Raw genomic sequence first — 25857 nt, forward strand, 5'->3', positions numbered from 1 at the left:
TTGAGACATATGAATTTAGTGCCATTGTATTGCCTGTAAGGTGACTGTTATTGTATATTGTCTCTGTTTCTTTCTGATCTACTACTTTTAGGGTCTCTTTTTGCTTAGAGGACCCCTTTCAATATTTCCTGTAGAGCTGGTTTGGTATTTGCAAATTCTTTCAGTTTTTGTTTGTCCTGGAAGCTTTTAATCTCTCCTTCTATTTTCAATGATAGCCTAGCTGGATATAGTATTCTTGGCTGCATGTTTTTCTTGTTTAGTACTCTGAATATATCATGCCAGCTCTTTCTGGCCTGCCAGGTCTCTGTGGATAAGTCTGCTGCCAATCGAATATTTTTACCATTGTATGTTACAGACTTCTTTTCCCGGGCTGCTTTCAGGATCTTCTCTTTGTCACTAAGACTTGTAAATTTTACTATTAGGTGACGGGGTGTGGACCTATTCTTATTATTCTTGAGGGGGGTTCTCTGAACCTCCTGGATTTTGATGCTTGTTCCCTTTGCCATATTGGGGAAATTCTCTCCAATAATTCTCTCCAATATACCTTCTGCTCCCCTCTCTCTTTCTTCTTCTTCTGGAATCCCAGTTATTCTAATGTTGTTTCGTCTTATGGTGTCACTTATCTCTCGAATTCTCCCCTCGAGGTCCAGTAGCTGTTTATCCCTCTTTTGCTCAGCTTCTTTATTCTCTGTCATTTGGTCTTCTATATCGCTAATTCTTTCTTCTGCCTCATTTATCCTAGCAGTGAGAGCCTCCATTTTTGATTGCACCTCATTAATAGCTTTTTTTATTTCAACTTGGTTAGATTTTAGCTCTTTTATTTCTCCAGAAAGGGCTTTTATCTCTCCCAAGAGGGTTTCTCTAATATCTTCCATGCCTTTTTCGAGCCTGGCTAGAACCTTGAGAATCGTCATTCTGAACTCTAGATCTGACATATTACCAATATCTGTATTGATTAGGTCCATAGCCTTTGGTACTGTCTCTTGTTCTTTTTTTTGTGGTGAATTTTCCCGCCTTGTCATTTTGTCCAGATAAGAGTATATGACGGAGCAAGTAAAATACTAAAAGGGTGGCAACAACCCCAGGAAAATATGCTTTAGCCAAATCAGAAAAGATCCCAAATCGTGAGGGGGGAGAAAGGGGATAAAAAGAGGTTCAGAAAGAAAAGAAAAAAAAAAAAGAAAAAAAAGAAACAATTAAAAAAAGAAAACCAATAAAGAAAAAATATAAAAAGGAAAAAATATATATATATTAGATAAACTAGTTTAAAAACGTTAAAAAAGAAAGGGTAAAAGTTAAAAAAATTTAGCAGAAGAAGAAAAAAAAATTGAAAAAGAAAAGAAAAAAAAATTAAATTAACTGCAAGGCTAAAGAATCATGGGGAGAAAGCCATGAGTTCCGTTCTTTGCTTTCTCCTTCTCTGGAATTCCGATGCTCTCCTTGGTATTGAAACTGTACTCCTTGGTAGGTGAACTTGGTCCTGGCTGGGTTTCTTGTTGATCTTCTGGGGGAGGGGCCTGTTGTAGTGATTCTCAAGTGTCTTTGCCCCAGGCGGAGTTGCACCTCCCTTACCCGGGCCGGTCTGAGTAATCCAATCGGGTTTGCTTTCGGGAGCTTTTGTTCCCTGAGCGCTTTCCGTAGAGTTCCGGAGGGTGGGAATGAAGATGGCGGCCTCCCAGTCTCCGGCCCGGAGGAGCCAAGAGCCCGGGGCACCACTCCTCAGTGCGCCCTCAGAGAACAGCACCCAGTTACTCCCGTCACCCTGGCCTCTGGCCGCGCTCCGAGCTGACCGAGCCTGCGACCGGTTCAAGGTAACCCCGACCTTAGAGCTTACTCCTCGGCTCTGTCTCTGGAGCCGGCTTCCCCGTTCTAATACCTGTAAGCTCAGCGACACTCAGACACCCCCAATCCTTCTGTGACCCTGTGGGACCTGAGGCCACGCTGACCCTGCGTGGGCTTCACCCCGGTTAAGCCTCTGGAGCGATGTCCCTCAGCGGAACAGACTTTTAAAAGTCCTGATTTTGTGCTCTGTTGCTCCGCCGCTTGCCGGTAGCCGGCCCCTCCCCCCGCGGTCTATCTTCCCGTCGCTTTGGATTCACTTCTCCGCCAGTCCTACCTTTCAGAAAGTGGTTGATTTTCTGTTTCTAGAGTTGCTGTTCTTCTTCTCTTCGATCTCCCGTTGGATTTGTAGGTTTTTGCAATCTTTAGATGAGCTATCTAGCTGATCTCCCGCTACCTGAAGTAGTCTCAGCCTGCTACTTCTCCGCCGTCTTGACTCCTCCTGTGTTGCCATTTTTAAACTAAAACCACTGCATCATCATTTCTTCACAGCCAACCAAACGATCCCAAGATTTTTGAACTATCCCTTTATTTTGAAGAAACAGAACATCTACTTCTAGTCCACTTGAGTTGAATTCAAATGCAATGGAATTACTGTTCTAAAATGAATTTAAATTAGACTTTAAGCTCAATAGGCTGAAAGCAGGTTAGTGATTTCATTTGGTTTTCCTGAGAACTGTGGTCACTTTCTCACCGTACCCTGTGGTGGAAGACTTTATTAACGGCTGCAGGCAATCTTCAGTCATTACTGTAGTGAGTGCTAATGATGGACAGTCTCAGCTGATTTGACAGAAAATGGTTCTCATCAAGTACTTATTTGGGGCTTGCTTAGTAAATGGTTCAATTTGTGTGAATGGGGAAGATGATTATGAAATACCCACCTGAAAAAACAGCTTCTCAGTTAAAAAGCATTAAAAAACAATGTATAGTTCAAGAAAGCTTTTCCCTCCAAATATGGTAGTATATTTCATGAGTAGCTTGAATGCATCCACATTTTGAACCAAAATAATTATGGCATGTTTCTGATGGAGCATTTAAGATCATTAGCTTGAACACCAAGAAAGACTCCTCAAAATGGGGTTAGCTGATTGGATTCTGCAGGGAAATCTCTTGCCATTTAGCCTTAATGGCATCCTTTTAATCATTAAAAGCAATTAGTAGTATCAGTGATTAAAGAACTAATGTTCTTCTTTTGATTGCTTATGTGTTCTTACAATTTGCAAGTTAACAAGCTAATTTCTAATCCTGATTCTATTTCTTTCATGAAATCCAAATTAACAGCCCAAAGACATTTATTTGTCTACCAAGGAATTCTTAATGAACTACCTTTAATGATGGAACACACACACATAATGAAAGCTTTCTCAGAAATATCAGCAACCTCACTTGTTTTTTGTTTTGTTTTGTTTCTTAAGATTGTATTTATTTATCTGAGAGAAAAAGAAATAGCAACAGAGGTAGCAAGAGAGGGCACGAGTGTGGTGGAGAGGGAGAAGCAGGTTCTCTGCTGAGCGGGGAGCCCAATGAGGGGCTCGATCCCAGGACCCTGAGATCGTGACCTCAGCCAAAGGCAGATGCTTAACTGAAGGAGCCACCCAAACACCCAGCAACCTCACTTGTTACCAATTAAAAAAAAAAAGTTTAGCAGAGGGAAAAACTGCTGTTTACATTTTATAGGGCTGCTTTTTTACTAATTTAAAAGAAAAAACCAACAGAAGACTTCAGGATCAATTCATTTATCCATTCTTATTTATTTATTTCAACATTAATTTGTTAAATGCTGTAGAACAAGGCAAAGGGGGCCTACAGCGATCACTGAGCCAAATGCAAACAGGCTCATTAAATGACCTGGCTTGAAATAGCCATAGGCCCTAACTGACCAATTACAAATAGGCACAGGTCCTAAAATTTAAATAAAGGCTATAAAATTAAATAAAATTTAAATTCCATAGTTCCTTGCCTCCTCACTCTGCCCTGTAACTGTGGCCTCTCACCACCGCCTCATAGCAGAGTGTCCTTTGCTGTCCTGTCCACCGCTTTTATCTCTTTTATTCTACCTTCGGTGAATTCTTTCACCATCCATGTTGCTAGCCTCCACCCAACCAGAGCACCCAATCGGGACACCCCACAAATGCCAGGCCTTGTTTGAGTTGAGCAGTGACTCCCTGCTTTCATGGATTTGACTTCCTAGTGGATGACAGATGGTAAACCAACTATATAGAGAAGTGAAATATATATTATTGTATATCATTTGGGGGTCATACTTAAGGGAAAAAATAAAGCAAGAAAAGGAGATAAAGCATGTATGTCAGGGGATGGGGAGTTTAGTTGAGGTAGCCAGAGAAGACTGTATTAAGAGAAACGTTTGAGTAAAGACGGGAAGGTGTGTGGGAGCAAGCCGCGTAGATACCTGGGAAAAGAGCAGTCCAGGTAAGCAGAGCAGCAGGTGCAAAGGTTTATGGCAGGAGACCAGCTGATGTGTTCTATTTTTTTGGTAAAGATTTTATTTATTTATTTGACAGAGAGAGATCACAAGTAGGCGGAGAGGCAGGCAGAGAGAGAGAGAGAGAGAGGAGGAAGCAGGCTCCCTGCCGAGCAGAGAGCGCTATGCAGGGCTTGATCCCGGGACCCTGAGATCATAACCTGAGCTGACAGAAGAAGCTTAACCCACTGAGCCACAGGCGCCCCAGCTAGTGTGTTCTAAAGCCAGTGTGGAAGCCAGTATGCTGGAGTGGAGTGAGAAAGAATGGGAGGGCCATAGGACAAACAAATTCCAAGAAGCAAGCGTGGAGGGCAAGGGGCCTTTCTAGGCAATTATGAGGACCTTGGTTTTTAACTTTATTGAGATGGAAAAGCATTGGAGAATTTTGAGAGGAGACCAGATCTGACCCACATCTTAACAGGATTACTCCAGTTCTAAGTTGAAAACAGATTTGAGTAGAGGGTAAAAGAAGGAAGACCAGTTAGGGAGTTGTCTCTGGAAAAATTAAACAGAGCCTTTCAGCAGACCCAGGACAGGCAGCATGGTGGAGACTGAGGGTGGAATAAGCTAAAAAGAGGAAGATTAGGGAAAATTCTACACACTGAACACTTGGGACTCAGCCTTTACCATTGCCTGAGCCACCTTTGTCTGCCCTGCTTCTGGAGGCTCGTAGCCATATAGAAGACTGTTTTGTTCTTTTTATTTATTAATTTATTTACTTTGAGAGAAGCATGCACAAGAGAGCAGGCATGGAGAGGGGTGGGCAGAGAGAGAGGGAGAGATAATCTCAAGCCAGCTCCATGCCCAGCATGGAGCCCGACACAGGACTTGATCTCACAACCCTGAGATCATGACCTGAGCCAAAATCAAGAGTCAGATGCTTAACTGACTGAGCCACCCAGGTGCCTCTGGGGTATTCTTTGATAAACTGAATAGCCTCAGAGAAAGAACAACAGATGCTGACCCTGGCCATGCCCTCTTCATTCAAAGCTGCCCAGCAGGGAAGCAAGCTCTGCTCAGACAGAGGAGCTTCCCATCAGCCATTGACTGTGAACAAAAACCTGAGAATCTCCAGACACTTCACGCAAGTCTTCAACATAGGAAACCAAGCCTGAAACACAGAGACAAAGAGAACTCTGAAGTTACAGAGACAATACAGAAAATTTAAAAAAAGAAAAGGAAGAAAAGAAATTAGTTACAACTTCTCCAGGGAAACAGAAGAGAATGCATCTGTAAAACAACAGGATGCTAGGAAAAAAGAATAATTGGAAAAATAAGAAAAAGCTCTTGGCAAATAAAAATGATAGCCAAAATAAAAATTTCAAAACCAATGGTGAAAGATGAAGTCAAGCAAGTCTTTAAAAAGTAGAACGAAAAATTGGTGAGACTATATGAGACAGGGTCAGTCTGTGAACGCCAGCATTTAACTCATAGTTCAGAAAGAGAGACCAGAGAAAAGCGGGGAGAGGCCATTGTCAAATAATTGTCAAATACATCAGGAACTTTCCCTGAACCAACAGACATAAATCTGCATGTTGAAAGAGCCCATTGAGTGCCCAGCAACAGTGAATGATAAATGCTATTTCACCATGGCATTTAGAACACTAGGAACAAAGGGGAAAATCCAACAACTTACAGCTAAATACTGTATATTCTATACGAAGGACTAGGACTCAGAAGTACATCAGATTTCTGACTGGACGCTAGAAACTATGGGGGGCTGACATGACAACTGTGTGAGAACTCTATACATTTCCAACTCCTAACCAAGTATGAGGATGAAGTAAAGATGTTTTTAGTGCACAAGAACTCAAACCGTGTGCCTCCTGTTTCCTAGGAAGCTCCCAGAGAACACATGTGAGCAAAATAAGAGTAAACCACAAAGATGAAGAATGGAGAATCCTGAAATCAGGAGAACCAATACAGAAAAGTGGAAAGGGAATCCCAGATGACAGTTGAGGGTCAGAATGAGTCCAAATTGGAGCCAGAAAATAGAACACTTCAGAAAGGAGGGACACTGCAGTAAAAACTGAATAGAGCATTGGGCATACTTAAGTATTTTGCAAGAAATATGGGTGTGTGGCAAAGAAAAGAAATTGGGGGAAATTCTTAGAATAGGTACACAGAAAACAGTGCAAAGGAAAAAGACAATTATTAACTCAGAAGAAAGTCATGTAAGTGGGGCACCTGGCTGGCTCAGTCAGTACAGTGTGTGACTCCTGATCTTGGAGTTATACATTCAAGCTGGGTATAAAGATTACTTAAAAATAATCTTTAAAAAAGTTATATAAGAAAGGGAAACACTGTGAACAAAATGTATATGACCATACCAGTCAATACATCAAGTACTGATTTAGCTAAAAATTGTGAAATATCACTATTGGGAGGTTTGGTGAGAGGAAGTGATAGCAGTTAATATATAAAATTCTTACTGGAGGGGCTCCTGGGTAGCTCAGTTGTTAACTGTCTGCCTTCAGCTCAGGTCATGATCCCAGGGTTCTGGGATCAAGCCCTGCTTTGCGGGAAGCCTGCTTCTCCCTCTCCCACTCCCCCTTCCTGTGTTCCTTCTGTCACTGTCTCTCTCTCTCTGTCAAATAAATAAATAAAGTCTTAAAAATAAGTAAATAAAATAAAATTTTTCTGGAAATACCAATAATATAAAACACTTTGTTTGAAATAGGCAGTAAATCTCATGAAAAACAGATGAGTGAGTTAAAAGTGGTTGTCTCTGGAAAAGAAAACTGGGGATGTTGAGGCGAAAGGCAACAGTCTGTCGCTTTTCATTATAAACTTTTTAGCCCTATTTAATTTTTTAGCTATAAGTATGCATTGCTTTGTTTATATTTTTAGAGAATTGAAAACTGGATAGCTTTCTACCATGTGATTTATTGTTATGTAATTCCATGTCAATATCTAAAACCATCTTTTTAAAAAGATTTTATTTATTTGAGAGAGAGAGAAAGCGCGCACTAGTGGGGTAGGGGCAGAGAGACAAGCAGACTCCCCACTGAGTGTGGAGCCTGACTTGGGGCTCGATCCCAGGTCATGACCTGAGCTAAAGGCAGATGCTTAACCAACTGAGCCACCCAGGGAGCCTATGTAATACTATCTTAAGTCACCTTAGCTTCCACTAAGGAGTTGGAGGCCTCACACACTCTATAGAACATTTATGAATGGCTAGAGTTTCATAAAGAAGTGAAAAAGATGACCAGAAGTATGGCGTTAGGGAATATGACTGCCTTTTGTGGGTGTGGCTGTCGCATGACTCCTCTGAGACCTCCAGCTGGCCCCCATACCGCACTACTGGCCCCCTGTCAGGTGGTTTCCAGCCCCCAGCACTCCTCACAACCTGAGCATCTCCCTCCTGACTGTCGCAGTGGTCAAGACTTTGGGCCTTGCTTTCTTATTGAAACTCCTTTCTTCCTCTACATTTGAACCTGTCTTCTTTTTTTCAACTCTGAGCCTTGTTTTTCTCCCTGACTACGATTTCTTCCTATTTGCTATTGAATTCTGCCTCAGTTAGAAGTGCTATTTGGCTACGTGGAACAGGACCAGATATAGTGGCTTCATCAGCTAGCAGAGGACTGAGCCAGTGTAGACCCGTCCCGGCATCATGCCTTTCTCTTTCTCCACCATCAGCCTTAGCAGATGGTTTATATCCTCATAGCTATAGGTGGCTGCTTCGCTGCGAGACTCCCGTCTTCATTCCAGACCAGAAGAAGGAAGGGACAAGGAGAAAGTACTGGTACCTCTATGAGGAAGTCTCAGAAATCACCCAGCACACTTGTGCTTATTTCCAGCTGGTCAGAAGCACGTCACATATCCATCCCTAATTTTTAGCTTGGCACATTGCCACCCTAAGAAAAATCTGAGCTCTGTTAGAAAATAAGTTCAGAAAAGGTATTAGTCAGGGAACTACAAGTTTTTGGCTCAAGCTCCTTTAGATTATGATCAGTAGGTCAGCTGGTCTACACCAGACCTGGTCAAAGGCCTTTGAAGCCAGTGACCCCTCCAGAGTGGCCCAAGTGAGACCCCAGGGTCTTTTTTTTTTTTTTTTAAAGATTTTATTTATTTATTTGACAGAGATCACAAGTAGACGGAGAGGCAGGCAGAGAGAGAGAGAGAGGGAAGCAGGCTTCTTGCTAAGCAGAGAGCCCGATGTGGGACTCGATCCCAGGACCCTGAGATCATGACCTGAGTTGAAGGCAGCGGCCCAACCCACCGAGCCACCCAGGCGCCCCCCCCCAGGGTCTTTATTAGACATTCCACATGCCCCTCAAGTCACCTAGCAGACCTGCATCTGTATAACCTTCTGCTCTATAAGGAATCAAGGAAGACAGTGGGGCAAAATTAGACCCAGGAAACATGAGTGCTTCTCGATCTAGGCACAGCCCTGGGAGACTATTGCCTTAAATTTTATTATGGCCTGGCCCCACCCTGAAGTATCAGAGCAATGTTCCCCCCACAACCACACCTTTTTTTGTGATGACCCACAGGAATGACCCATGGACTAGAATGATCACACCAAGTACCAGTAAGTACTGCTCACCGGAGGAAAACATCCAAATAGCGCTTATCTTCCAGGCACATATGTACCACCCAAGTCCTCAGTGACACAGTTTCTGGCCCTTTCTAAGTCCTGAAATTATGAGCTGTATTGTCTTATACCTCTAGGTCACTTACCTATTTTCATCCATCTTACACTCCGCTACCCTTTACTGTGCCCAGCCTGATTTTTTCCCCACATCCTTACAACCATTTTCATGTTTCAACTTCAACTGACCCTTTGGAGGGTCAGGCAGTACTATTTTAAAATATTTATTTATAGTACATGCAGTACTATTTTTAAGGTTCTTATTTTTCCTCTCCACCATATTTCCTACTTACCTTCCTGCTTCTGGCTTCTTCCTGGTGTATCCTGACCCCCAGAAACTACAGCCTGGGGCCCCTGGGGCCCTGCAAGCAGGACCTGGCCATCTGGCTAGATGAGAAACAGGAAGGGGGAGAAGGGCAAGTGCCATGGGAAATAACAGAAGGATGGGTTGACACAGGCTCTGTGAATGGCATGCTAGGTATTTGAGTCTTATTATTCTGATCCCAATTTTGATGTGTGGGAGTAGGTTTCCCACACACCACCAAGCAATTCCCAAATACTAGCTGGGTGGCCTACAGTTCAACTCCATTCTGACCCTACCTACCAGGAGCTTAGCATCAGATTCCACAGGTTAAGGGCTCAGTCCCACAAGACTGTCCCCTCCCTACCTCCACCACGTCGGACGTCAATAGCAAGTCCATATTGTTACCTGGGCTTCTGACTGACTGACCATAAAGCTGAGGTTCTCATGAACCCCTCCTTGGGTTTGATTAATTGGCTAGAACGGCTAATATGACCCAGGAAACCAGTTTATTCATGATTGCTGGGTTATCATAAAGGATACAAATCAATAGCCAGATGAAGAGATACAGAGGGTGAGGTCTTGAACAAAGCAGCACTGTCCTCATGGAGTTTGGAGCCCAGCATGGTGGCACGTGGAAGCATTCTGGTTTCCCAACCTGGAAGCTCTTAGAATCCGATCCTTCAGATTTTTATGGAGGCTTTATTACTTAGGCATGGTTGATTAAATCATTGGCCAATGGTGATTGATTCAACCTCCAGCCCCTTTCCCCTCCCCAGAGAATCAGGGTTAGAGAAAGCTCTAACATTCCCTCTATGGTTGGTTCCCCTGGCAACCAGCCCCATCCTTAGGTGCTGTCCAAATCCTCATTAACATAAACTCAGGTGTGGTGGAAAGGGGCTTATTATGAATTACGAGGCACCCATTTCACCTTTACCACTCTAAGGCGTTTTAAGGAACTGAGAACAAGGGACCAAATATTATATTTAAGTTTTCTTTTTTAAAAAAATCCAGTGGGGGGGCGCCTGGGTGGCTCAGTGGGTTAAGCCGCTGCCTTCGGCTCAGGTCATGATCTCGGGGTCCTGGGATCGAGCCCCGCATCGGGCTCTCTGCTCAGCAGGGAGCCTGCTTCCTCCTCTCTCTCTACCTGCCTCTCTGCCTGCTTGTGATCTCTCTCTGTCAAATAAATAAATAAAATCTTTAAAAAAAAAAATCCAGTGGAGTTAACATGGAGTGTTCTATTAGCTTCAAGTGTACATTACTCAGTGTTCATCGTGGTAAGTATACTCTAAACCCCATCACCTGTTTTACCCATCCCCCACACACACCTAAGAGACCAAAAGATGCCCCATTTCTCTTATTGGTCAGGAAATTCCAAAGGTGTGGGAGCCAGGAACCCTGGACAAAGACCAAATATATATGGGAAATCTGAATAATCCAAATATATATTTCCTAGAAATCATAATATTGCTGGATTGTATTGGAAAATCAATGAGAAATCTTGGTTTCAAGTGCTACGAGACCAACACAAACTGATCTTAGTACACACACACCAAACTGTTGACCCATAATATAACTAGAAGTCCAGGGGTGGTTCTAGCTACAGGTCCAGGTGGATTTAGGGGTTTAAGTAACGCTACCTACCTTCCTCTCCTGGAAGTTCTGCTTGTGCTGACTTTATTCTCAGGCAGGTTCTTCCCACACAGTGGATTTTGGGCAGCACAGGCCATAAATTTACATTGTGACGGTTTAATCTCAAGAAAGCGCCTTTCTCCTGATTTCACAGGACCATCATGAGTCACATACACACCTGTTAACCAATCACTTGTGTCGGGGAGAGTAAATCCACTAATTCACCAGATCCGGGTTATGTGCCCATCCACCCCTGGAGCACAGGGGAGTGGAACCCCAAAGTAAACTCAAGATTCTGTTCCAGAAAGAAGCTAAAATAAATGCAAGCTGGACAAGTAAAACCAAGAGAGGTCCAGTGAAAATGAAGAGTCAATAAAGTATTAGAGGTGATGAATGACAAGATAAGAGTTTCACTTTCCGATGATTAATCTGGAAGTAGATTGCAGGATGGATTTGGGGGCGGGGAAGTCTGAGGCTATGAAGACCAGTTGGAAGACGACTACAATTATCTAGGTAAACATGTGAATTTAGGAATGGGAAAGAAAGGGCTGGAATGAGAAGTTATTATAGAAATAAATTGTTATGGATCACTCACATCAAGAAGATATAGGCAAAAGGTATTAGGTGAGAGGAAAGTTGCCCAGTTAATAAGAATGTGGGAGAATGCCCCTCTCAGAAGCTAAGACCCAATCCATCAAATGGAGTTGTGAGATATCCTACTGATTTACTACTATGTTCTTTCCCTCTCAGGTAAACTCCCAGTCTTAAAAATTACAGTCACTCCTCAAATGTCTTCTGATACCTTCAGATCTATTTGGAAAAATAGCAGGAAATCTAGGATTACCAGTAAAAAGAAGAAGAAGGTATGCTCTTGGATGTCTGTGTCTGTGAGTTGCAGCCACCAGGGGAGTGTGTGGATGGACCCTGGGCACTAAATTGGGGTAGGTGCGACCCCCAGCAGATTTTGCACTTGATAAAATCATGAGAATTTTGGTTCTAGGTAACAGTATCCCAGACCATCAGTCCATCCTAATGGATGATTGTATCAAAGGACAAGTAGTATGAAAAAACATAGTTCCCTCAAAGGTTGGTGCAAACCTTGTCTCTTCTCTTCAACTTTCCCACCCTCCCCTCCCCCCACAATCCTGGTACCTGTTAGCTTATTGTGGATTTGAAATGGTGAATTTACCTGAACTATTTATGAAACATGTGGGATCTATTAGGTGGTAGTGCTTTATATGTTCACTCTCTATTTTATGAAGTTGAACTTCCTTTTTTCTTTTTATAATTTATGAATTTTGTGTTCATTATTTCACAGGGTAAAAACTGAATATGGATGTTCTATATCTTTATGGATGCTCTCTGTTTCCATGGCCAAGTGGACATGTGTAGAAAGATCTTGTTTGTTCTATAATAAGAGTTTTCACTGGAGGGGCACCTGGGTGGCTCAGTGGGTTAAGCCTCTGCCTTCATGCTCAGGTCATGATCTCAGGGTCCTGGGAACGAGCCCCATGTCTTGTCAGGCTTGCTGCTCAGCGGGGAGCCTGCTTCCTCCTGTCTCTCACTCTCTGCCTGCCTCTCTGCCTCTTGTGATCTCTGTCTGTCAAATAAATAAACAAAATCTTTAAGAAAAAAAAAAAGAGTTTTCACTGGAGTCAAGCCCCTTTCATGTTCTAAAATTTGATGACTCATTTATGAAAGTTCAAAGTAGTGTTAACCCTATTATGCTCATCATTTTTTAAAATGTGGGTTTCCCAGTTGGCCTTAGTAAAAATAGGTAGAATTCTTCTCTGGTGCTTCTCAAGTGCATGTGAAATTTAAAAGTTGAAGGAAGTCATGATCTTTATCTAAGAAACATTCTTCTTTCATAAGTATATCTATAGTTGGGAACAATAAGAATATTTGAAAATAACCACTTTCTGAAAGATGACATCCCCCCGCAAATGGGGATCTTCCACAAATGAGGAAACTTCTAATCACTTCACCGCCCCCTCCACCCCAAATGAAGATGTCTGCTCCATGGGAAAGAGAAGAGGTGTGGTTGACCGATGTATGGATGATAAATTGGATTAGCTGGAAGTTATATGCCATGACAATATGGTGCAGGGATGGAAACTGTGGACTGGGGAAAGAAATGGGCTGGAATTCTCTGTGGAAAACTGCTGCTTTCCAGGTGTGTAACGTTGGCCACCTCGGTTAACCTCACTGAGCCTCAGTTCTCCCTGATAAGATACAGATAGAATAGCACCTGTCTCATATGGTGAGCCCTGAATGAGATGACACATGTCAAGCATTTTTGGACAATATTGTTTCATGGTAGTGCATGCTCAAATATAAATATTAGTGGCAGTTATGGTTGATGTTAGAATTGAGTGACTCCAGTTATTTCACTTGGAAAAGCTACACAAGAAAAATAAAAAAGAAGAAGAAAAGACTTAAGACCTTTCCATTTTGAAGTAAAAAACAAAACAAAACAACCCACACGAAAAGCCAGTCTGTTGGGGTGCCTGGCTGGCACAGTCAGTAGAGAATGTGACTCTTGATCTCAGTGTTGTGAGTTCAAGTCCCATGTTGGGTGTGGAGCCTACTCAAAATAAAAAGTAAAAAAAAAAAGACCTGTACCCCTGAAACAAATAATACATTATATGTTAATAAAAAATAAAGAAATGAATGTATATTTTTTAAAAAAGCAAGACCGTCATTCATACTACGTACAAATCAAGTTCTGGCAAATCTGTGGAACCAAACTATCTGTGAAAGTGAGGATGTTTATAGTAAATTGTGTTCAACCTTTAATATCTTATTATCTAGCTAGGAAGATAGGATCCTCGCATGTTAAAAGTAAATAATAACAGAGTATGAGAATTGAAATGATATAACATCTTCAGAACTTGTATATCCAATGTGTAAGGCCTCCTGAGAAATTGTACCTGCTTTAAAAAAAAAAAAGGACCTTTTTGAAATTTGCCACAGACATCCTCTCTGTGTGCAAATCTGTGTGCCTCTTTACAAGTCTTTTGACATGGTCTATCAAAGTGAAAAATACATAACTTTTGACCTAGGTATTTGAGAAATTTATTTTACAAATATTCTCTCACACATGTGTAAGCAAATACTTATAATGATGTTTAATGCAGCACTGTTTGTTATACATTGGAAACAGCTTAACATCTCTCAAAGGATTCTCGGGGAAATAAATCACAGGGAATGTATGTGGTGTAGTACCGTGCAGCATCAAGAATAATGTGGATAAGGGAGGGCTTCTGTAGAAAGCTGTCCTACTCATACTATTAAACAAAAAGAGCAGGCTGGCGGGGCATCTGGCTGGCTCAGTCAGTGGAGCAGCCAACTCTTGATCTCAGGGTCATGAGTTTGAGCCCCATGTTGGGTGTGGAGATTACTTATAAAAAAACCATTTTTTAAAAAGCAGGCTAGAGAATAATGTGTGTAAAAAACTCATATGAAGATGCATTGATATAATAGGAGTCAGCAGGGCGCCTGGGAGGCTTAGTGGGCTAAAGCCTCTGCCTTCGACTCCGGTCATGATCCCAGGGTCCTGGGATGGAGCCCTACATCGGGCTCTCTGCTCAACGGGGTGCCTGTTTCCTCCTTTCTCTCTCTCTGCCTGCCTCTCTGCCTACTTGTGATCTCTGTGTGTCAAATAAATAATAAATAAAATCTTTTAAAAAAAATAATATGAGTCAGCAATCCCATTTCTGGGTGTATACCCAAAAGAAGTGAAAGCAGGATTATGAAGAGATATTTGTATACTCAAGTTCACAGTGACATTATTCACAATATTCAAAAGGTGCAAGCAACCCTGATGTCCACTGACAGATAAATGGATAAGCAAAGTGTGGTCTATCCACACAGTGCAGTATTATTTGGCCTTAAAAAGGAAGGAAATTCTGACGCATGCTGCAACACAGATGAAACTCCAAGGCACTGTGCTAAAGTGAAATAAAACAGTTACAAAAAGACAAATACTGAATGATTCTACTTATATGAGGTACCTAGGGTAATCGAACTCAGAAACAAAGAGTGATGGTTGCCGGGAAAGAAGGGGAGATAGAAAGTATAGTTTTGGTTTTGGAAAATGAAATAGTTCTGGAAGGTGTTTGCATAATAATGTAAATGTCCTGGGGTCCCTGGGTGTCTTAGTCAGTTAGGCATCTGACTCTTGATCTCAGCTTAAGTCTTGATCTCAGGGTCATGAGTCCAAGCCCTGTGTTGGGCTCCATGCTGGGTGTGGAGCCCACTTTAAAACAAAACAAAACAAAAACAACATAAATACACTTAATACTACTGAACTCTGCACTGAAAATTGGTGGCAAACTTCATTATGTATATTTTATCACAATTAAAAATTTTTAGGGGCACCTGACTGGCTCAGTCAGTAGAGCCTGTGACTCTTAACCTCAGGGTTGTAAGTTGGAGCCCCACCTTGGGTGTAGAGATTACTTAAAAGTAAAATCTTTTAAAAAATTTTTAATGATTTTAATGTGTCTGTTTGTATATATGTAGAAACTTCTGAGAGTATGAACACTTGCTTTTTTTCATTGCATACACATTTTACTATTTTAACATTTTTATAATTTATGAGCTGTCAATTTTTAAAACTTGAAATTATTCAATAAACATCAGTAGCAGCACTTTTTCCTTGCTATGTGCCCCAGTGCCAAAAGAGTGGAAGAAATACAGTAAGTGCTGTTATTTCCTGGAAGCATTAGAATATATATTGGCAAAGAGCGAAGATGAGTAAGTTTTCTCTAAGTGCAGAGAGCAATCCAGCTGGAGCAGGTAGGGGAAGTTCTTTCCAGTTTCAGAGATGTTGAAGTGTGACAAGAGGAGGCATCCTCTAGGCTTTCATCCTTTCATCTGACTTTCTCTCCTTTTCTCTTTCAAACTGGCCAGTTCCCAACAACTTGAAGTGCATTTTCTCCTCGTCTGGTTCCGGCCTTCCTCCTTTATTAGATATCTCACATTTAGAACCATCTCTATAGTCAGATGTGTGGCCGTTTAATATGAACAGAACATGTTCATCTGGGTTTGTCTATAGGAATTTTATCTGGCTCTTCAACTTAGTGCGGTGAGATTGACATCCGCCACCAGTACAGCTGCTCTGCTCTGCCTGACAGCTTGGACAGGTGTGCTCTCTTCACTCATATCCTGGGCTTGAGGGCCTCCCATGAGGAGTCTAGTCTCTTCCGTGAGGCTTTTCCTCATGGCATCAGTCTCAGGGATATCTCCGTCCCTCACATCACTGAATATTCCACTCAACAAGCAGCGCACATAGCATCTAGCCAAATGTGACCCTGTGTCCATATTTCTATTTTTACATTTGTATGCATGCTTGTCCTCTGCCCAACTACTTGAGTTTGGCCTGGCGTGAGGACACGAGGGGAGGCTAAGAGGCCCAAGAAGAAGAGATGGGAGGCTTGGAATCCCAAACCCGACACTACAGGTGTCCACCACTAGGTGGTGGTGGTAATCAGTCATCTCCTAAGGCAATCGGTGCCTCAACTTTCTTATCGTTTAAAAATGAAGATGTTGTCTGCTTTGCTTGAGAAAACAGAAGAACATGACCCCAGGCCAGCAATAGAACAACCCAGATTTCATAATTGTCACTGTCACATAATAGCGGTGTTACTCGTACATATAAAAGGAGGTGGTTAAACTACATCAGAGGTTCTCAGAGCGTGGGCCCCTGAGTTCTAGGCATCCTTTCAGGGGACCAACAGGTCGGAACTATTTGCATGCCAACATTCGGAGCTATTTCCCTCTTCTCACTCTTTAGGAGTGTACAGGGGCGTTTTCCAGAAGCTACATTATATGCGGCACCATCGCTCTAATAACTTGTAATGAGTTTATTACTGTTACTTTTAAAATTGAGATATTTCTCTCAAGGTAAATTTCTTAAAAAGCAAACATCTACATCTTACATAAAGGCTTTTGGAGATCCTCTAGTTTTTAAGTTTAACGGAGTGCAAAGTTTGAGAACCACTGAACCAGGTTTCTCAGAAGACCTTGGGAGGTCAGACGTTTCCTAGATACGGAGGACAGGGGATCTTGCACAGACACGGTCCCTGCTCTGATTGAGTTTACGGCGTGTGGGGGGGGGGGGGGGCGCGGGTAACAGTTTTAGTAACAGGATAATTTTTGAGAGTGGTAAGTTTCCCGAAAGCACACAGCAGGTCACCTGGTGCCTGCATAGAGCGCTCCCGGGCGCGGGTAGAGGAACACTGAGCAGCGAAGCGTCTAGGCTTCACACCGGAATCGCCCAGGCTTCACACCGGAATCGCCCTAAAGGCCTTCAGCCCTCAGGGTTGCCCCAGCGAGCAGGGACGTGCATAGTGGACAAGCGGCCTGGCGCTAGCGTCAAATGACGTCAATGGGCCGCGCCAGCCAATCGGAGCGGCCCCGTCGTAGGCGCCGCGGCGGCCCGTGGCCTGCAGGCGGCGCTGTGGCCCGCCGGGCGGCCCCACGGAGCCGCCATAGCCGCCCGCCTCCCGCGGCTTAACGTCTCCGCTGCCGGCTCCGCGTCGCCGCCATGGCCGACGTGGAAGACGGCGAGGAACCCTGCGCCCTGTCCTCTCACTCCGGGAGTGCAGGCTCAAAGTCGGGAGGCGACAAGATGTTCTCTCTTAAAAAGTGGAACGCGGTGGCTATGTGGAGCTGGGACGTGGAGTGCGATACGTGCGCCATCTGCAGGGTCCAGGTGATGGGTAAGCGCTACACGCGAGGCCGGGGCCCCGTTCCGGCCTCCACCGGGCGGACTTGGAGTGGGGGACGGGGGAAGAGGGCTCCGAGAGACTTGGGTCGGCTGGAGTGGGGGCAGGGGTGCCGGGGCTAACAGTGCTGCAGCCGGCCTGAGGGCTGCTGCCGCCGCCGGGGGTTCCGCGGGCGCCCGGCGCCGGGAGCTGGTCTTGTAGCGAGAGAAACGGATTGTGAGCCCAGGAATTAAGGTAATTTCAGGTGGTGATGGGTGTGGCCGAGGAAATAAAACTGGGTCATTTGTTGGCAGCTAGGAGAAACCACTTGGGTTGGTGTGGCCCGCTCCGTCTCCAAAACCACACCGCAGAGGGGGTCAGAGTAAAGGCCCGGAATAAGGAGGGTACTTTAATGATTGTAGTCACACACCGAAGTGATGCTCTGGAGTCGTCCTCCACAAAAACGACACCCTCAGTCCGCTCCTCAGAGGCGAAGGGAGGAAAAGTGTTGTAGTCGTTGCATTTTTGGATTAGCTCCTGATGTTCCGCAGTCTTTTTAAATCTGCACGCCTCAGGATGGGTCAGATGGCACTCCCTTGTCTTGAAGGGGACACAGTGTGGTTCAGGAGTATATAAGGTTTGCGGGAATTGAAGAATGTAAGCCCTTTATTCAGAAACATAAAACTTCATCTCCTTCTGGCCCCTCCCTATCATAGGATGCCATTTCCTGAAGAAGATCTGACTTGCTCTGTGTCAGGCCTTTGTGGAGAACCCTCTTGTACAAATAAAGTCTTAACTTCTTTCTGTGATATTTCCGATCAAAATACTGGACCAAGTGAAACCCGGCAGAGCAGCTTCATCCTTTTATATTTTATATGCGCTCTGTTTTAAGATCTCAGACCACCTTGAAAAAGAGATGCTATCTAAATGCAAGTTACATTTTTAAGTAAAGTATTTAAAATACTGAGAGAGTATTTCAGTGTTTCTTGGGGTAGTTGGAAAAAAAACAGGTTCTGTAGTTCGAAGACTTTGTGTTTTGCTCTGAAAAATGAGAGAATTGGAGAAAATAAACACAATTACTATCTCAAGGGATGAAATTTAAACCTACCAGAATCCAGAGATTCTCAATTTACACTCTATAATACACTCTTTTGTTTTTTATTCATAAAGCTTGCTTCAAAAAGGATTAACAAAAATGGGATTAAAATATTTTTTATTTCTTACTTTTGAAAGAACTTGATTTCAGACATGATCCACTTATTTTCTAATTAGGTCTTAAAAGTACCTAGTTTACTGGCCTGCAGTAAAGCCGCCTTACCCCACCCCTTATTCAAACTACAGTCATAATTTCCAGTTTATGTGCCATTGTTAACTTATCCAGACAATTTAATCTTTTCTTCTTTTGCAAGACAAGCTTTGCTAAATATTTTATCCTCAGAATTTTCTTTAGTTTAAAAAGAAGAGTGTTCGAGGGACGCCTGGGTGGCTCGGTTGGTTAAGCGGCTGCCTTTGGCTCAGGTCATGATCCCGGCATCCTGGGATCGAGTCCCACATCGGGCTCCTTTCTCCGTGGGGAGCCTGCTTCTCCCTCTGCCACTCTGTCTGCCTGTGCGCTCTCTCTCTCTGACAAATAAATAAATAAAATCTTAAAAAAAAAAAAAAAGAAGAGTGTTTGAGAAAGTGTGTTTTATATTTTTCCCCGAAGAAAAGTTTTATATTTGTAAGTAGAAATACACAATTCAGAGTAATGGTTGAAATCTTGCAACAGATCAGCTTTACTGGGATATTTAGAGTAAGTCAAAGTATGGCTATAAATGGTTCATGTTAATATTAACATTCTAATTATAGCCAGTATTCTGCTATGGTGGATTATTTTTGCAGATTTACAATGGCTGTCCTTTGAGTTCAGGAAAGTATTCTGGACTAAACCTCTGTATTTTGTTTATGAGGTGTTAAAATCCATTTAGTGGTCAGGTGACAGCAGAAGGAAGTTTGTTTTTCAGACTTCCCAAGCTTACCCTAGCAGCATCATTCTAAAAGGTGTTACTGTTATTGCACTCCTTAGAAATGTTCTGTTTTAGATCTTACGAATATCATGAAAAGAATTTTTTTTTATGATTTTATTTATTTATTTGTCAGAGAGAGAGCACACAAGCAGGCAGAGTGGCAGGCAGAGGAAGAGCGAGAAGCAGGCTCCCCATCGAGCAAGGAGCCCGATGTGGGACTCGATCCCAGAACCCTGGGATCATGACCTGAATCAAAGGCAGCAGCTTAACCAAATGAGCCACCCAGGCATCCCATGAAAAGAATTTTTTTTATTTTATCTAAAAATTTAGGAATTTTTAGATTTAGGTTGGGTTTTGATAATAAGTCTAAAAGCTCAATCAAAATTGTAATCCAGAGATTTCTCGATTGTGCAAAGGAGCCCACTTAATTCTATTTCCTTAACATTTCAAATTCATTTTCTTACACCTAAACGATTTATTGTAACTTCTTGATCCAAGATTTGCCTGTCAGCCTGTTCTGATGTGGTTAACACTCTCTTCTTTGGTTTCGGCTCTTCTCCCTTCATTCTGAAAGGGGCAGATGGCAGTGACCCAAGTGTTGAAGAAGAGGAAAATAGGTTTGCTGGTTCTGTTGAGTTCTAAAGAGCTGGAGTAACCCTTCATGGCTATTTATGTTAACTTGGACATTTGACATACCTTTTGGAGTCTTGTTTTCCTAATTTGTGAAAGAGGTAGTTGGGGTCACAGACTATAATTCTATGATTATACAGAACCAGAGCCATGTCTTCACCCTTATATCATGATCCTTATGATATTTAGTTATTTGCCTGCCTACCTCCCCATTTCCTGGTGAGACCAGGGACCCAGACTCAGTCATTTTGGTGTCCTCAGTGCATAACTCCTTATACAGAGTAGATACTCAGTAATTGTGGGATTGAAGAAAGCCTCAGGAGGCAGTGGTTGTTTTTAATCCACATCGAAGAGGCCAGGGTGGTGTGTTTTTTTAGGGTTAAGAGCATGCAGAGAGGAGCAAACAAACGCCTGAGCATAATCCAGTGTAAGAAGAGGAGCAGGCTTCAACTCCACTGTGTATCTATTTTTACAGAATTCTTTTTCTCCAATTTATGTTAGAAACTAATTTTTTTTTCTGTTGGTTTGAATTTCCTTTTACCCGTCTTGGACTCCTCTTCCAGCTAGTGAATGAATCCATTTTGGGGGGGGGGGGGGTCCCATTATTTTATATTATCTCCTTCATGAAGCAAATAGTAGTAGAGTGAATTTGGAAAACTTCTAGTATACCCTTTAGGTTCCCATTCCTAGAATTTACTCCCAAATAAATTATCAAAATACTTTGCCATTGTTGGATAAATGCTTTGGACTCAGACATATTCATAAAGGGAGGATTTCTTTTCCTTTGCTTTGCTTTTTCCTTTTCTTTCCTTTTTTTTTTTTTAAGAATTTATTTTTTATTTATAGGACAGAGATCACAAGTAGGCAGAGAGAGAGGAAGGTAAGCAGGCTCCCCACCAAGCAGAAAGCCCGATGCAGGGCTCCATCCCAGGCGCCCCTTTTTCTTTCCTTTTTTTAAAGATTTATTTATTTGTGAGAGAGAGAGAAAGAGCAGGAGAGCACAAGTGGTAGAGAGGGAAAAGGAGGCTCCCCATCGAGCATGGTGCCTGATGCCCCAGGACCCTGGGATCATGACCTGAGCTGAAGGCAGACACTTAACCAACTGAGCCACCCAGGAGCCCCAAGGGAGCATTTTCTTTAAAAAGAAAAAAAAAGAGAGACAACATAGTATTTAAGAGGTTCTTTAAAAATTAGTATTTTAATTTTTGTATAGATCATATAGTCACATAATTCAGAATTTTAAGAAAATATACAGTGAAAACTCCTTCCCACCATCCCCTCTTTGGTAGACTTTATTAGTTACTTGGTATTCTTCTGGAGTTTCTTTATGTGTGTATAAGCAAATACCAATATATATGCATGGCTTACCTAAAATGGTATCTTGAAAATAAACTGCCCTTAAGGTTGATCTATGTGATCATGCCCAGTGAGTCTATATGAACTTCTAATATATAATGGAGTGTGGCATATTTTTCTGTGGTGATTGCATGCACCTTGGGGACATCTTCTCATCAGAGCTTGTGAAAATAGAGGGTCTGTAACCCTTGTGAAATTGCTCCTGGTCATAAGTAAATAAGTAGAGTGCCTTGTACTTTATTCATCTTTAAACAGTTATGTTCAGATGAGAAATTAATAATATGGGTCTCTTATCTCCATCTCTAACCCTTTGGGCTTTTATTTGACTTTGAAGTGTCTGGGTTTTAAAAATTGCATTCTGAGCATCAGAATGAGAATTGCTATTTGTTTATTTTTAGATGCCTGTCTTAGATGTCAAGCTGAAAACAAACAAGAGGATTGTGTTGGTATGTTGTAATTTCATTCTCTTGCTTTTCCAACTGAAGGTTTTCTCTCAGTGGGGATGTTTGAATTTGCAATCAAGATTGACTTTATCAATACACAAAAACAAACTGTAAAGCAGTGATCCATTATTAATATAAAATGTGTTGGTTCTCTAAAGGCCTTAATGGAATTAATCTACAAGTCCTTTAATTTCCTGTAATTAAGAATTGATTACATATTCTAGATGTGGGTGTAATAAATATTTCATATTCTAAAAAGAAATCATTCTTTTCTATTAAGAAAATTATGAAGTAAGGAATTTGCCAAGACATCTTAAATTTAACTGTATTATAGGTCAGATTTGGTAGGGTTTTATTCTAATAAAGCACTTCAGTTTTCAGTACTCTTATGATATAATATTTAACTTTTCAACTAACAGAAAAAATTTTAAGTCTCAAGATTTTTTCCGATATAGTTTATATATGGAAATCTATTAAATCTTGTTAATAGTCTGGGACTACAAAAGTTGTCTTAAGCTAAACGTTTTAAGCAGTTCAAAAGTTTTTATGTCCTAGATCTTGAAGTCATCACTTCTAGATTGCTATATATAAAAGCTTTTTTCTGAAGATGAAAGGTTAACTTTGTACTTTGTGTTTGCATGGTTTACATACAGCATCTTAATAATGATTTATGTCGTATTTATTAAATCCTGTTTTTTCATCCTGAAACACTTAGAATGATTTCCCCTTGTTTCCTACTCCCTATAGCTAATTTTCATAAGAAGATGTAGGTTTCTTTCATGGTTTTTTTTTCCTTTTTTTTCCTATTTCTTTCCATTGTTTTGTTATGACGTAGGTTAAGGAAGTGACAAATAAAACCCACATTTGAGACTGTATTTCAGATTATGGGTGACTTCCCTTGGTCTAAAAAATACTAACAGAAATTGTGAGGTTCAGGCCACCTTTCTTTGACCACAAAGAGACCTATCTCTCTTTCCAGCCACCCACTTTGAAAAGTTAATGTATTTGTCACATCAGGAATTGCACTGCTTATGGATGACTTAACACAGTTCATCACTACTTTTGGAAAATAACTCACTAGATGTACAACTAATGTTTCGAAGCATGGCATCTATTTATAATAGACTACTATGAACTGAAAACATTTAAACTCATTATCTTGGTAAATCAAAATCAGGAGGCTGTTTCTTAATAAAGTAAAACTCAAAAGGTTTCCAGGTCAGTGTATGACTGAGAAGTTCTGGGATATCAAGGAAGGCTCAAGTTCTTTAATCTCCTAACTTCAGGAAGATAGCATGTAGAGCTGTGTAGGGGCTGGGGGCCACCACATCACCCACAGATTCTAAACAATGCTGGAAAGTCCCCTAATCACAGCGCCTCATCTCACTTCTTAAGTGTAATTTACACAGGTAAGTTTTTATTTCTTTATAGGTAGAAAAAATGTTGACCAATTAGCCATCTTGATTCAAGATCATGAACCATGATTTTGACATAACATAAAATAACCTATGATTTGAGTTCAGTAATTTAACTTAAAATATGTAATGTCAAATAATCTTTTTTTTTTTTTCTCCTTTCAGTGGTCTGGGGAGAATGTAATCATTCCTTTCACAACTGCTGCATGTCCCTGTGGGTGAAACAGAACAATCGCTGCCCTCTCTGCCAGCAGGATTGGGTGGTCCAGAGAATCGGCAAATGAGAGTGGCGGAAGGCTTTCGTAGTGCATTTATTTGGAGCCCTGGTGGATCTTGTTATCAAGTGCCCTACAAAGGCCAGGACTCTCCAGGGAACTAATTCTTCAAGTAGGAGGAGATGGCTCTGTGGTCTTTTGGTACTCATCAGAGGCATCGTTCGGCATTTTGTTAGTTTTATTTTCAGAAATTCTCTACTATTAAGAAGATAATTTATTAAAGATGGTCTTTCCTACCTCTGTGGTATGTGTCACACACACTGCTTAGAAGTGCTTTAAAGGAGGAGAGAGCTACAAATTGAATGACTTCATAATTTTCTTACTGATATCCAAGGGCTGTGGAAGCAGTTCCATTCAGAAGAGAACTTGTTGCATGCTTATAGTCGATCAGTTAAAAAAAAAAAAAAAAAAAAAAAAAAAGACAATGTTACAGTAACAAATAAAGTGCAGTTTAAAACCCAACTCTTATCCTCAATTTGTCCCTGATATTTATTTTTGGCGAGAGGGGGTGATTCATGAACTCTTTATTTGATATAATGAAAATTTTAAGTTTAGACCAGTGAACAGGGTAAATAAAATTTAACCTTTGGGCATATGCAATTTCAGTTGTCTTTCAAGCTATCATCCTCTGTCTTGGGCTCATCAAGAAAACTTAAATTTACATTCACCTCACTGCTCAGTCATTGGACTATAAAGAACAGAAGTATTTTCAAGTTCTGGTCAGATTATGTTGTAATTAAACTGTGTTTTGGGTGGAATGTTAATGAGGAGAAAATGTTTACCACTGTAGCATTGGATCAAAAAGTTTATTTTATTACACAATGTTTTAATAAATGGTTTATTCTGTTTATTTAATTTGAATTGTCATTATTACAATTTTACATACAACCTTAAACTTCATGTTAATAAACTAATATGTTAACTGAATGATTTTACTTAATTTGAAAAAATATTCATATACTCTTATTTGGTAAAAAATAGAACTTAAAGTTTATTACCTGGAAAAATTAAGTGTGAGAATATACTTAAATTTTATTAAACTCATTCACATCTAATGGAGGTTATTTGGCAACAGATAATGGGCCACAAGTTTATTTTGAATTTTTCCATAATAAAGGTCACAGCTATGAATTTTAAAAACTAAAGTCTTGGGGCACCTGGGTGGCTCAGTGGGTTAAGCCTCTACTTTCTGTCTGGGTCATGATCTCGATGTCCTGGGATCGAGCCCTACATTGGGCTCTCTGCTCAGCGGGGAGCCTGCTTCCCCCTCTCTATATTTACCTCTCTGCCTACTTGTGATCTCTCTTTCTGTGTCAAATAAATAAATAAAATCTTTCAAATAAAAACTGAAGTCTTAAAAACTTTATCATCCATTTCTGCAGTTTGTCAATCTGAATCTTATATCTAAGGAATGTGAATACACAAAAGAATGTTAAAAACTAGAATTCATAGGCTTTCATATTGGCTACTATTAATCTGATTTCTCTGGAAGTTATTGCTTTATTATATATTTTTTCATATTTTACTGAAAAACTTACTACAATGTAGGGGTAAAGCATCTTTCTATCATATAATATCAAGAGTAATACTATCAACATGATTTATTGACGTTCATGATGACCTAGATTACTTGTCTGGATTTTTTGGTCAAGCTTTTTTTTTTTTTTTTTAAGTTTTGTTGTTTTTTTGTGTTTTTGTTTTGTTTTGTTTTATTTGTTTGTTTTTGAGAAAAAGAATACACGGTGGGGAGAGGCAGAGAGGGAGAGAGAGAAGCAGACTTCCCACTGAGCAGGGAGCACAATTCGGGGCTCAATCCCAGCACCCGGAGACCCTGACCTGAGCTGAAGGCAGACACTTAACCAACTGCGCCATCCAGGCACCCTGATTTTATTTATTTTAGAGAGCATGCAAGCAGGGGAGGAGCAGAGGGAGAGGGAGATAATCTCCAGCAGACTCCATGCTAGGCACAGAGCCCAACACTGGGCTCAATCTCAGGTTCCTGAGATGATGATGAGCTAAAACCAAGAGTCAGATGCTTATCTGACTGAGATACCCAGGCACCCAAATCAGGCTTCTTTCCTATAGAGTTACTCTTTCCCTTTTTCCATACGGCATTGTTAGGGAGAATGTCACTAAGGGAAGATAACGCTTAGGGAGTGGGAGTTAGACTTCTA

General features: G+C 41.4%; 2 protein-coding genes across 10 annotated transcripts in view; both read left to right on the forward strand.

Moving 5' to 3' along the window:
- The window catches only part of LOC125098101 (uncharacterized), a 52414-nt gene extending 40001 nt beyond the window's left edge, over positions 1–12413 (forward strand). For 4 of the 8 annotated variants that reach the window (XM_047726548.1, XM_047726539.1, XM_047726531.1 and 1 more), the window contains exons 10-12: positions 11599–11711; positions 11849–11934; positions 12167–12412. In XM_047726548.1, coding sequence (XP_047582504.1) covers positions 11599–11711; positions 11849–11881 — 146 coding nt within the window. In that variant the 3' untranslated portion in view covers positions 11882–11934; positions 12167–12412. Of the gene's footprint in view, positions 1–11598; positions 11712–11848; positions 11935–12166 lie in introns of those variants that run through there. The other 4 variants (XM_047726573.1, XM_047726565.1, XM_047726583.1 and 1 more) reach the window with 4 other exon arrangements.
- Positions 12414–17288: 4875 nt separating this feature from the next.
- On the forward strand, positions 17289–24145 carry RNF7 (ring finger protein 7). Of its 2 annotated transcripts, none has more exons than XM_047726615.1 (3): positions 17289–17566; positions 21949–21996; positions 23574–24145. In XM_047726615.1, the coding sequence occupies exons 1-3, from the start codon at positions 17399–17401 to the stop codon at positions 23628–23630; spliced, it is 273 nt and encodes a 90-aa protein (XP_047582571.1). In that variant the 5' UTR covers positions 17289–17398; the 3' UTR covers positions 23631–24145. The 2 variants fall into 2 exon arrangements, with proteins under 2 accessions (XP_047582571.1, XP_047582562.1); XM_047726606.1 differs by having other exon boundaries at positions 17301–17573.
- Positions 24146–25857: the final 1712 nt, after the last annotated feature.

Source organism: Lutra lutra, chromosome 1 (genome assembly GCF_902655055.1).
Source record: "Lutra lutra chromosome 1, mLutLut1.2, whole genome shotgun sequence".
NCBI lineage: Eukaryota > Metazoa > Chordata > Mammalia > Carnivora > Mustelidae > Lutra > Lutra lutra.